General features: G+C 36.1%; 1 protein-coding gene across 3 annotated transcripts in view; it reads left to right on the top strand.

Moving 5' to 3' along the window:
• ITPR2 (inositol 1,4,5-trisphosphate receptor type 2) overlaps nt 1-13887 on the top strand; it is a 506561-nt gene that overhangs the window by 105663 nt on the left and 387011 nt on the right. For all 3 annotated transcript variants that reach the window (XM_055280315.2, XM_055280317.2, XM_055280318.2), the window contains exons 3-8: nt 3129-3244; nt 4152-4238; nt 6344-6502; nt 12651-12749; nt 13058-13141; nt 13448-13594. In XM_055280315.2, coding sequence (XP_055136290.2) covers nt 3129-3244; nt 4152-4238; nt 6344-6502; nt 12651-12749; nt 13058-13141; nt 13448-13594 — 692 coding nt within the window. The remainder of the gene's footprint in view (nt 1-3128; nt 3245-4151; nt 4239-6343; nt 6503-12650; nt 12750-13057; nt 13142-13447; nt 13595-13887) is intronic.

Here is a 13887-nt window from a genome sequence, read left to right as displayed (position 1 = left end):
AAACTACTTTTCATTACTCTTTGCTGAGAGCTCTGTAAGGATTTAGTCATCTCTTCATCTTAGTGAGGCAATTGCTGAAAGAATGAAGCAATATCAATAATAATGCCTTACATTTATAATAGGACTTTAAAGTTCACAGAGAACTTTCACACAGATTTTCTTTTTGCTCATCTCAGCAACCCTGTGAATTAGGTGTGGCAGGTATTAGCACTTTTATGATGCAGTAAATTTAGAATCCAACAAAATGTGTGACCAGCCCAAGAACAGTAGATTTTTAAAAATGTGTTCCAAAGGAGGCAGAGAGAGAATTAAGCATGCACACACCCTACTGCCACCAATGAAAACTTTTTAACAGAAGTCTGTGTGTGCCCCACCTTCTCTCCTATTATCCAGAACAGTCCTGCAAGATTAGTTCCCATGCAGAAACAGATCAATTATTTACTGCAATATAAAATGAGATGTCCCCTGTGGGAGGCTGCTGAGAGGGACTGTAAAACTAAGGCCCTGGAATGGAAAGGGCTTTTGACACCCAAGACTTCGTACTTCAGATAGAGTGAGTGGAAGCTTGTTCATTTGGCTATTTTCACTTACCCGTCCTTGACCTTTTCCCACCCCCACATGTAGTCGATTATTAAGCCTCTGGTTCGGCTGCTTTATTTTACATCTACGGCTACCCAAAACTACCGTTGGGCCCCAGTTCCATCCCTACTGTCTTTTCACAACAGCAGCAGGCTTTGGGGATGGCCTTCCTGCCCCTTGCTCATGCCATCTTTCACATGCTCTAAGAGCTTAAAAGTCTGTAAGAGTTCAGCGTTTTCCGTGGGATATAGTCCATCCTCCCTAGCCTAGAACATAACACTGTAGATCTTGACCTCAGCCTACCGTTCCATTTTTATTTTGCCGCCTCAGTGGTGGTTTTCCTGAATGGTTAGGGGTCCCTTAGCATTCTTCTCTGCCTTCATACCAGCCACTGGCTCTGTTTGGAATGCCCCTCCCCTTAGCATGGGAGCCCTCTTGCCCCTGTGCTGAATGAGTATTGGTTCTTTAAAATTTGGCTGTGTTTTCTCCTTTCTTCTCCGTTGGGAAGTCTTTTCTGACCTCCGTTGCCTGTGAAGTTGGCCACGTGCATCTTTGTGTCTCATAGCATCTTCTCCAGCGCTCCCTTGTGAAGCTTCAAGTAGATCGTGAGCTTTCTGAGGACAGGGTCTGAGGCTTAACCCCTGTTCGTGCAGGGCATGACCCCCTGTAGGGGGATTACAGTAAACACAGTTCGGCTGAATGTTTGGCTTCACTTCACAGTGACCTCAGCCACCACTCTGGAGCATTTGGCCTGAACCAGTTTGCTGACTCCCCAAAGATATTGCTAATTAGGAGTGCTATTGAGGTGGTCTGGGATTTATAAAAATATTTTTTTCTGTTAAAGGATCATTTCCAATTGACCTTAATTAGGAATCTGTAATAATGAAGAGAAACACAATTTTTTCTCTTTCCTTTTTATACATGAAGAAAGTCAGAAGCATAAACTCCAGATTATGGAGTTCAGTTCCCCTTGATCATGGATTTGTGCTTTTGCTGAGTGCAGACAGTGTAGAGTTTTGCCACTTGCCTAATACAGGATAGTCAAAAGAGTCTGCTGTGTTAGATTGGGAGCACTCTTATGGAAATATTTGTAAACAACCTGTGGATTTATGCTTCAAGAAATTTGTAATATTCTCTTTGTAGTTGCTAAGATACAGGAAATAACTTTTAGGGCTTGTATGATACACTGCCAAGAAAAACATTTTCCAGGCTGTCCATCTTTGGTCACACGCGTGCTGGGTGTTGATTCCTGTATCATACTGTAATTGTGGTGGCCTCTAAGCCTACTTTTAGCAGTTTGAAGGTATCTGTTTTCTACTACCTATGAGATATTTACTTATCCGTATCAGTACCCTTTAAACTAGAAATTAAGATTAGTTTGCTATTACCTTGTCTGTATATGGGGGGTGGGGCAATCACATGGGGAATATGTGTTTGTATAGAAAAAAATCATCATTGTCTTGTTTTTCCTACATTCCTTACAAATTTTACAGCCATATTTCTTGATCATTTATGCCATTAGAACCATGAAAAAGTGATATTTGAAAAGGTATCATCTTTTTAAATACAATTAATTTTTAAGGAAAATAGTGGAACAAGCATATTATATAATATAGTCAATAATGTGGTTAAAGTGGATATTTGAGTTGACTGCATTTTATTTTTGTGATAGTTATTTGTCAAATGAGAATGACTCTAAATATCAACACATCAGTCAAAATAAATTTATGTTGAACTCACAGTTTTTTATGAGAAAAATGAAAATAAGCTTTGAATTTTCTGTATTACTACTCTTTTATGATAGAGTACTGAGAATTAACCTTTATTCTAGATTGTAATCTATTCCACAAGCATACAAAATCTGTTGAGTTCTTCCGTTCTCCTCATTGAAAATAAAACGTATATTTTGCTTCTTGACTTAGAGGTATCACAACTATAATATTCCTCTATGATTTTCTATCTTGATGTTTAGTAATAGAGTCAGGACTGTAATCTTGGTTTAGGTGTTTTGTTTTGCTTTGTGTTTCCATTATATCATATTGTCTTTCAGATTTTCACATCATATTCACCCAGGTATTTGGAAAGTTGGGGAGTGGATGACTCTAATGGTCAGCTGGGATCTACTTCCTGGATCACTTTGGCTGTCAAATATACACAGCACCAATACGTATTAATTGTGCAAAGTCAGATAAGGCAGTGAAAGTCACTAATATCATTCTATTTGCTTTCTAAGACCAGGTGCCCCATTATAATTAATCCATGCCTTATAATATCACGATTACATGGGTTTGATTTCTTTATACACTGGCTATCGTAGTTTTTAAAAAACTTAAATTAATGAAGAAGGGGATATTTTAACTGAGTCTAGATAATTATTTGAAAAGGATGTTATAGAGTGAATGGAGAGTTGGCTGGAGGACGGACTATATGACTTTTAACTGTTCTGTATAATCAGGGATTCCAAGATTCGAAAACTGAGAGCCATAAGGGAAATCTAAGAAATGCTGGTAGCCTTAGTTACAGTGTTTTCGTTTGTTGGTTTGTCACAGACTGCCTTTTCAAGGTGTGCCCTATGAACAGATACTCTGCCCAGAAGCAATATTGGAAAGCAAAGCAAGCCAAACAAGGGAACCACACCGAGGCAGCCTTGCTGAAGAAACTACAGGTAAGGACCAGGATTCCAATTGTCTGGCCTAGGCTAACCAAGTACAGCAATAACAAAAGATGTATTGAGAGCTTTCTAGCTTTGTCCTTTCACCCAATACACAGAGATTTAGAATACATATAGCAACACATCGAAAGTAGAAGGGCTTTTCAAGTAGTAGGGTGTGACCATTTATTTCCTGGCATGTAGGTAGCACATTACTGCTGCTGTTTTTTAGGGTGTGCCAGACTAATTCAAAGCTTCCAATCAAAATGAAAACCAATTCAGAATCTCTGTAAGAATATTAAATCCAGTTATATTTTACTTGACATAATCCTTGATATTTTTCCTGAAAGACTATGGAGAAAAATAATTGAAAGACCATTGTTTATGGTTTGTCTGAATGTAAATTAGATAGAACTTTATTTTGCCTCATTAAAATTCCTGGTACTTTCAGAATTAAGAACTGTAATTTTTGAGACTTTGGAAATTCTACCATTATCCTGGTTGGTTTTTCTAGCAATATACCTTCTTAAAGTAATTTTATAAGAACAAAGAGCCTAGTACTTTTCTGAAATGTCCAACATAAAAGTGGCCGAAGACATGTTGGAGGGCATTTCAGCATACATTGACAAATCATCACGCTATATTATAATCATTTATTTAATTACTGCTCCCTTTGGGGAGTCATGCACTCCCCAAGTTTCCAAATACCTGGGTGAATATGACGTGAAAAACTGAAAGACAATATGATATGATGGAAACATAAAGCAAAACAAAACACCTAAACCAAGATTACAGTCCTGACTCTACTACTAGTCTATTTTATTCCTGGCTATATTCTTGTTCCTAAAAAAATATTTCTTTGTCAGTTATTACACTCTGTTTACTATATTTCCACACTGAATATTTGATAATCATCTTATAGCACGCTGCAGAACTGGAACAAAAACAAAATGAATCAGAGAATAAGAAACTGTTGGGAGAAATTGTGAAATACAGTAACGTTATACAAGTAAGTATTTTCTCTTAAATGAAGTGAGTATTTTATGTGGAGTTTGTCAATAAGTTGGCAGGAAAGCCAAACTGTGTTAAAATTTTGAGATACAGGAAGTTTGTTCTTCGATGGGAATTATCGATGTTGTGACATACTGTGATGTATTCAGTTGATATGTGCTGCACTATTCTGTATGTTTAAGACTAAATCTGATATTTACACATAAAGAAGTGATCTTATCTGGATGTATGCACAAGTTGTTACATCAAAAAGAAGAGGGTCAGGAAACAATTTCTAAAGGCCTGTTCTGAAATAGTCCTTTAGATTAATGGGACCATGTTTAACATACGGAGCTTAACTTCTCATTTTGTGAAGAGAGAAAAGTTTTCACTTTCAGTTGGAAGTCATCCTTGAATTGTTATTAGAAGGTCTTCTATTTCTATTAGTATGCACACTCTGTTTTATCCCAGCTGCATTCCTCTCCTGTGTTTCACTTAGATCTTTTTAGCTTCTTACTTGGTTATTTGTTAATATATGCCCCACCTTTTTCAAAAAAGAATGTAAGGCACTTTCCAAAATACAGAGCACATAGTGAGATAAAATAGAAATAAATAAAGCAATTGGCCACAGGGAAAATCATGGTTGGATGAATAAACTGAAATCGGGGTAAGGCATGTTTATAAAAACCATGTTGTAAAGTCTGGTAAATTTTGACTTGAAGGCTTTTTCTTGCCCTCTTAGCCATAGGGAAGCATAGTGTGTTGCATCATTGGCTAGGAGATCCACAGCACAGAGCCAAAGCAGAGGTCTAGAAGCACAACTGTTCCCAGGAATAGGACCAGGGAAGTGTTTCTCCTATGTGTGCTCATAAAGAGGACACTGTGTAATATAGTAAACAATAGCCTTGACAACTTCCTTACAGTAAATGCTACAATGAGGCATTTCATAGAGCTGTTTTTTAAAATAATATCCCTGATATTTTGTTATTGGCCAATGGCAAAATGCCAGAACACAGGGCAGTCAAAGCAGTGCACTGTTGGGATAAGATGAGAGAAGCTGGGTCGGCAGCTCCCTGAATGTATGACTTAATCGAATGATGGATAATGTGAAACCTGCAACCTGAGTGGGCTGGATGTCCCTGGGGCAATCCTTCATAAATAGAGTTTCTCTTAACCAAGTTTTGATTAAATGTCAGCAAGTGGAACTTACGTTCCTTGTCAAGTACCTGAAGTGCAGATGTTAGCTTGGTCAGTGAGGGGCTGAGCCATGTTCTTGAACATGGTAGATCCCAAAGGCCAGCCCATGAGTGTTTCCATTGCTTTATGGTAACATAACGACCCAAGAGTATGGTAATGAGCATTTAAAAATGCTGATTTTTTTTTCAATTGAAGAACTGTACTTTATTTTGAGATAATTTCTTTCTTACATTGTGAGTACTAAAATGACCATTGTTTTTTGAAATGATTGTAATAATAGATGGAAAGGTTATTTTGTTTTGGTTTTGCTACTTGGTAGAATCATGTTTTGGTAAGATTTTGTTCACAAAGTCCAAAAAAAATCTGAGAAGTGATGCTTTTACACTCATCTGGGAGGGGGTAGGGTCAGCATCCCCTGGCAGAAGGTGTAGAAGGCTATTTAGGATGAGCAGCTGCCTCCTTACAGAGGAAGAATCAGGGCTGACTGTGGGCAGGGCTGGTTAATAATAGTAAGTGGGTTGGTGCATTATTTGAGTTTCTTGGCCTTTCTTTAGTATATTCTGTTTTTGTGGCTGTGCAGGCATTGAGAAAGGATGTGGTTTTCGGGAAACTCAAGGTCTCCTTTGGAAAACCTAGTTTTAGCCATTATTTATCAGTAGATGAAAATCATTCAGAGGGGTCCCCTGTTTTTTTTTTCTCCCTATTATGCCCACTTCATTATGAAGCAGAATTGGGGTAAAGGGGAGGAAGAACCCAAAGAAAGTCAAGTAGGAAAGATGGTGAGTGTGGAGGCTGAAAATACTCCTTTGTTTAATTTTCATCTCAAGCCGTGTTAGATGAATATATGATATATGTATAAAACATATGAATGTAATTAACAGAGGAGGACAAAGAATAAAGGTGGTAATCTATGTCTTTTCCCTATAGCTACTGCATATAAAAAGCAACAAATATCTTACTGTCAACAAGAGATTACCTGCTTTACTGGAGAAGAATGCCATGCGTGTGTCCTTGGATGCTGCAGGAAATGAAGGGTCTTGGTTTTATATTCATCCCTTCTGGAAGCTGAGAAGCGAGGGTGACAATGTATGTAATATACATTTAAGAGGGAAATAGTGGGTTCATAAAGAAAATAATTCCTAATAAGTAAGATAATCCAGAAAGTACAAAAAAGAAAATATAGTTTTTACTCAATACCTGATTTTTATGTTAGTATCTACTAGGTTAAACATGTTTATTTATAGTACAAATTGTGCTCAGAAATCGTAAGACAAAGTTCAGATTAATTTAAAATCTTCCAGCCAGAATTTGTGTGAAAGAACTTAAGCAACCTTAATATTGGCTGAGACTTTTAAGAGAGAAGGAGAATTTACTTTTTTGCCTAATCTGGAGGGAGCTTGGTCATAAGGAAAAAGAGCTGTGTTTAGGAAATAGTGTGTGCCCTTTGAATTAATGGAGTGACACCGTGAATCATGACAGGATTCCATTTACTGGCTCTATGGCCAGCTGCTGACAGTCTATAAGTCTTAATAGAGATGGAGTAGAGGAGCTGAAGGTTGGCATCTGCTCGTTGATGACAACTGTGTTTACAATATGTTGTGGACTAGTTGGGGCACTGAGGCAGGAGAATCACTTGAGCCCACTGGTTCAAGATCAGCCTGGGCAACATAGCAAGACCTCGTTTCTAAAAAAAAATTTTTTTAAATGTTGTGGAATATGTGTGTATTGCCTGTAAATTTTAGTAGTTGCTAAAATATTTTCTGCTACTTTATAAAATAGAGAATAAATTATGAGAAATAGTCAATAGGATCTAGAGTGTGATATTTTTGTGTGTAATAAATAAAATACTGGGCGATAGTCCTTAGCACATGGACGATGCTCAGGAAATGCTGCTAGACACTGAGCGCTGAATAAGTTTCATAAATCCTGCAGATATTGCATCGGGGGATCAATAGTTAAGATTTAAAAAAATTAACGTGAATTCAGAGCAATATAAAAGTATAATTATTCTGATGGAGTTTTTTCAGTTGAAACTTTGATCACATTTTAAATGTGTTTTGGATATTTCTTGTCTTAGGAATGTCTTTATAGTGAATCTAATTTTTCCAGTGAATTTTGAAGTACAAATTCAATTCCACAGGATGCAAGCTTCTGGATTTAATTTGGTTAATAAATTATCTGGTGATATCTTCCTTTGGTAAGGTTTGGTAGAAGCATGGCATGCAGGAATGTGATGCACTTTAAATCTTGTGTTGGTTGGATTTCTTAAAAAAATAAACCCTACTTTTTTTTCTTTTGACATCAGGTGATGTGTGCTGTGAGCATGATACACATTTTAGTTTCATTAAATCGTTCATTACAATCAACTCTCAATTGTTCAGGGACTGATTATGTGGTTTATGAACAACCTGTGCCTTTGAGGCCCTTTCTTGCAATGCTTGTTCCCATCCCTACCCTCCACTGAATAGTGTCCCTGTCTACAGGAGGTCCATGAAAATTAAATATGAAAACAGACAAAACCTGAGCTCAAGCTCGGAAGGAATGTGATGTATAAATAATTGAATGAATTGGGGTTTTAAAATTAGCTGTGGACTATATTAATTCATCCTATCTGCTTATTTATTCATTTTATCTATTCTTTTCCCTGCTGCTTTTACACAGTCAATAGAGAGTTGAATGTAATGAACTATTTCAGATAATTAGTTGTACTGGAAAACCAAAACGAAACAAAACTTACCACCCAAACACTTAATCTTGGTGAAAACGGGCAATGTAATTGTTAAGTGCAATACAGGAGTTCTCCTTATCTAGATGTGCTTCAGAAGGCATGGCTGAAACAACCTTCCGCACTGCTTTTTGCTGAAACAGCTCACTGTTTTTGTTTGCCACTGTGTAGCTTTTGTGTGTAATTAAGGTTGCTGAAAGCATAAGCACACCCACAGCCCTATATTGGTCACATAAATAACTGTATTGTGATACTCGTTTTTTTCCCTAAAATAGGTAGCGTATTTCTAAAATATAAACCGACTAAGTGGAAGGCAATTGGAAATACGGTCACTTCATAACCAGTGGTTCAACTACTACCGATTTTCTTTAAAAACACATTAAATTAAAAAAAGGAAATTGCAATGTTTAGAGGACTTTTAAAATGATATTTTAATATTTAACAATAGATGAGGTTTTAAGACGATATTTTAAGATGAGGTTTTAACATCCAACAAGGTGTTCTGTGACCCAAATGAAATGCAATAAATAGGCTGATGATAGTCTGGGAGAAAGGAAACCCTGTCTTCAAAAGGTAATAGTTCCTACTACTTAAGGGCAACTTTATGATACAGCTTATGGAATTGTGGGATGGATGGTTTTGGGGAAAAAATAGACTCATGGATCCCTCTACTTTCAGCTGTATACAAAGCCCTTGGTTGCAGTTGAACTGCAGTCACTAGGGACAGCTATGAGCAGAGAACATAAATATTTCATTTTTCTTTCTTTATTTTTTATTTTTATGTATCTTCCCATGGTTGAGTACTTAATTTTTCATTTTCAATTTCAATCTAAGAAAACTTGGGTTCTTTACTTTTATGGTAGATTTTAAAAGGGAATAAAGGTCAGATATTCTTTAAATGAAGAGAAAATTTTAACTCTTGAAAAAAGAAACTCTTCAAATAGTAAGTAGACTTTGCCATTTTAGAAAAAGTGTGTGCCTTGAATTTCTAGCCGCGGTGGAACTAGAACCCTGGCATTTAGATTCCTATTGTGATGTTCTTTTCACCATACCAGATGCCACTTCAAAAGAAGGGTAGCTACTAGTGATGTTATATCCCTCTTTATTTTCAGCAAAATCTCAGCTTGAATCTTACATGGCTCTTACATAGAATCAACAGAAGTGCTTTTGGAATTGCAATTTATAAAAAAGATGTTTGTGTACTAGAGTGAATGTGATGGCTGATCCTAGGATGTGGCAGAAAATGACTTCACCCTCAAGTTCTATATTAAATACATAGCTTCTCAGAAAGCACCTGACCCCATCTGTGAATCACGGCCTGAGCTTCGCTATTCTGAAAATATTACCATATTCCATATTTGCCAAGTTATCTAATTAGGTATGAATTCCGTGAGAATAGGGACTATTTCTTAGACCTTTTTGTTTTCTCCCTGGAACTTCTTAATATTGTTTTTATTTCACATAATTGGTATTTTATCTATTTTACTTGCAAGTTTTATTCAGCTTGGTTAGGCAAGGTAATCATTGTCAAGAATAAGAATGAGGACCTGAAAATTACTGAATTAATGTTAGCTTCTACTTATGAATACCATTTTTCATGAACCACTGGAAGCTGTTTCACAGATATCAAGGAACATTTTGGCTATATGATTGGTCTCTTAATATATACAATGTTAGGCCGGGCACAGTGGCTCACGCCTATGTAATCCTTTGGGAGGCTGAGGCAGGTGAATCACCTGAGGTCAGGAGTTCGAAACCAGCCTGACCAACGTAGTGAAACCCCTACAAATCTACTAAAAATACAAAAATTAGCTGGATGTGATGGTGCACACCTGTAATCCCAGCTACTCGGGAGGCTGAGGCAAGAGAATCGCCTGAACCTGGGAAGCAGAGGTTGCAGTGAGTTGAGATTGTGCCACTGTACTCCAGCCTGGGTGACAGAGCGAGACCCCATCTCAAAAAACAGAAAAAACTGTATATATATATATACATATACATATATATATATATATATGTATACATATATATACACATATATATGTATACATATATATACACATATATATGTATACATATATATACACATATATATGTATACATATATATACACATATATATGTATACATATATATACACATATATATGTATACATATATACACATATATATGTATACATATATACATACATATATACACACACACATATATATACTATATATACACACATTTGTATATGTTATATATTTAAATATATATAATATTTAAAACCATATATATAGAGAGTTTTATGGGTGGTGTTTTGAAGTAAATATACGGATCGACCCAAAGCTTACAGATAACTATAGTAAAATAGCAAGACTTAGAGCAGCGAATGTAGGTGCAACCAAAAATATTCTTGAATTGGAAGGACATAGTTAAAATATGTCATTATATTAAGTAACTTATTGGCTAGGATTTATATGGCACAGATGAGAATCAAATAGTAAACCAAATCCAATGGTTCTTTAAGAGATTGGAAGTTGAGAACACATGGACACAGAGAGGGGAACAACACACGCCAGGGCCTGTCGGGGGTGGCGGGTGAGGGGAGGGAACTTAAAGGACGGGTCAATAGGTGCAGTAAGCCATCAGGGCACATGTATACCTATGTAAAAAACCTGCACGTTCTGCACATGTATTCTGTTTGGTTTCTTGTTTTTGTTTTTGTTTTAGAAGAAATGAAGAAAAAATGTAATTGGAAGAAGAGATGCAGCACTGGCAAAATGTGGTATCAAGCCCCCAGTACTTTAGAGTATGGATGATGACTCAGGCCTCTACATGGCTCTGTGACTTGGAGCTGCCTTGGTGTCATGTGCAACAGCACGTGTTTTCCTAGGGAGAACAGGGATTGGGAATATGCTTACGTCATGTTGACTTTCATTTGTTTTTGCTCATAATTTAATTTTTAAAAGGGGTACCAATTCATGGTTCAAAGATAGGAAACAATGTAAAGATATATTGTGAAAAATCTCTCTTCTACTCTTTTTATTCCATCTGTCCAATTTCTACTCTTCTTCTTCCTCAGGTACGCACTGGAGAGATTTCTTTATGCAGATACTCCTGTTCCCTCCCTCACATTTGTACACAAATGATAGCATACTATATGCCTTGCTCTGCCTATTCGTCTTTTCACTTCATACTGCTCCTTAATGATCTTTCCTTAACTGTATATAGAGAGCTTCTATGATGAGTCTTTGTGAGTTACAGCATCTAACTTCTTATGGATGTGATGAGTGGAGACCAGTCCTGTAAACAGCAGGAGCTATTTCCACAAACCAAAGCACAACCTTTCTTTGTTTGGTTGGTGAGCTTGAGGCTTCTCTATTATATTTCAATTGCCAGATATAGTTTGTGACAACAGTACCATATGTGAGTGTGGACTCCTCTGTATCATCCATATGAGGATATCTGATATTGAAAATATGAAATTATGTTTTTTAAAGTTTGGGCTTAGATTAAGATACACTACATGGAGAAGTTCTGTTTATTTATATCGACTGAATCCTGATTTGTTTTATCATTTATCTACCAAACTAATTTATTCTAATATTTACTTGGTATAAAATATACAAAGGGAGGGTTTTGGTTTTCATTTTTGAGATAGTGATCAATTCTTTAAGTGAGATTTTATTTACTGTAATAATACGTCTTCTAAATAAATTCAGCACCATAAGTAACTTTAATAATGAAAATTAAACTGTTCATTGTTATCATGAAGAAAGGATAACTTTGATTCCCCACAATTTGAGTTACGAATAAAAATACTTAAAGATAAGGTGGATATTGCTACAATAGCATACATTAAAAAATCAATTAGAGTTGCTTCTTTAGAGCACTTTTCCCATAATCAATTTTAGTTTTTATTTAAAAATGAACATCAGGTTTAAGGAGCAATATTAAGGCTCAAGCCTCAAACACAAAACATATTTCCACAAGGTCATACCTAATCCTGCATTTCCTGAATCGAGCTGACATTAGAATTTTTAATACACTTCTGAGACTATGGGAAGATCAAATTTACTCATCTCTTATTGCAAAGATAATACAAGTGTATAACATTTTCTGCTTGCTTTTGCAGTGGTTCTAATATTTGGATAGATTACTTTTTTTTGGTGGCAGATGCATTTACTCTTTCTGTTGTGCTTGTGGCATAAGACCTCCTGGGGAGGGATAATGGCCTATTTATTGACTTTAAGGAAGCCCTAACTGAAATGGGAGATTAATATGAAAAAGATCCACACTAGCTTTATGAATCCAGACTGATAGGCACTATGGGACATGGTTATATGATCATTTATTAGAAGATATTTTACCTCAAAGAGAAAAAGAATTGTATGAAAATTTGTGTGAAGGATAAAAGCACCAGATGTCAGATCAATAATGCAGACTCCTGTGCAGTTATTTTTAGCTTCAAATATAGCACCAAAGATCCATGCAGTGTCTCAGATGTGATTTATTTCTGCTTCCTAGATTGTTGTAGGAGATAAAGTTGTTTTGATGCCTGTGAATGCAGGGCAGCCACTACATGCCAGCAACATAGAGCTTCTTGATAACCCAGGGTGTAAAGAGGTAAGTTCAAGTGGAAAAGGAATGAATGTGTTGATTTTTCTCATGAGACAGAGGGAGAAAAAAGTAATATAGTTTCTTTCATTGTTTTCATGAGCATAATCCCAGTTATTCTAATTACTATCCCTAAGGTACATATAGCTGTGATTAGTTATTGCTATTTTTGGATGGTCCCTCAAAGATACTTGTATTGAGCTATATACTTCATTATCCAAAATTGTCTTTAATTTCCTTTTACTAGTTGAACTAATAATTTCTGATAGAGAATGGAATCTGTAGTCTTAAAACTTTGAACATTTCTTCATTAATAGGTGAATGCTGTTAATTGCAATACCAGCTGGAAAATCACTTTATTCATGAAATATAGTTCCTATCGAGAGGATGTATTAAAAGGAGTAAGTATGTGCTACATAGGACATTTGCTGGGAGAAATGAAGGTAGTCTTACTGAAATTCTAGATGCAAAACCTATGTATTCACTGGTGTTCATAATTTAGAATGTGACTACACCTGTTAATACTTACTCTAAGTGTTTTACTGAATTTCCCCCCCACATTTTTAAATGTTTAAATAAGCATTAAATAAATTTAAATAAGCATTGAAAGTCAAATAGCTAGCAGAAGGGCCCAGAGTATCAAAACCAGAAAGAGACACCTGCTTCTCACATCTGTTTGTTCAGATGTCTCTTGACCTTTTTTCTAGGGGGACGTTGTTAGATTGTTTCATGCGGAACAAGAGAAGTTTTTGACTTGTGATGAATATGAGAAAAAACAGCACATTTTCCTTCGTACGACCTTGCGCCAATCAGCTACTTCTGCTACTAGTTCTAAAGCGCTCTGGGAAATAGAGGTATGTAAATGTTTTTTGGCACTTAGTAAATATTTGGATCAAAAAGACAAGATTCACTGGGCTGGTTGTTTTATTGTTATAAGCATCATTTATGATAGAATCATAAAATAGAATAATTTTTGTGAACCAACTTGTGCCTATTCATTGCTGTGACCAATTTGAAAGGAAACTGTTTCCTAAGCCTGTCTTCTCTGTGGTAGCTCTCATTTTCTCTCTCTCCTTCTTTGTCAAGCGCACACACACACACACACATTTAAAAAGGGTACATTACGATCTTACTTTTAACAAATCAA

Source organism: Symphalangus syndactylus, chromosome 5 (genome assembly GCF_028878055.3).
Source record: "Symphalangus syndactylus isolate Jambi chromosome 5, NHGRI_mSymSyn1-v2.1_pri, whole genome shotgun sequence".
In the NCBI taxonomy this organism is placed as follows: domain Eukaryota; kingdom Metazoa; phylum Chordata; class Mammalia; order Primates; family Hylobatidae; genus Symphalangus; species Symphalangus syndactylus.
The sequence above is the reverse complement of the archived record's forward strand: the minus strand, read 5'-3'. Positions and strand labels throughout refer to the sequence as shown.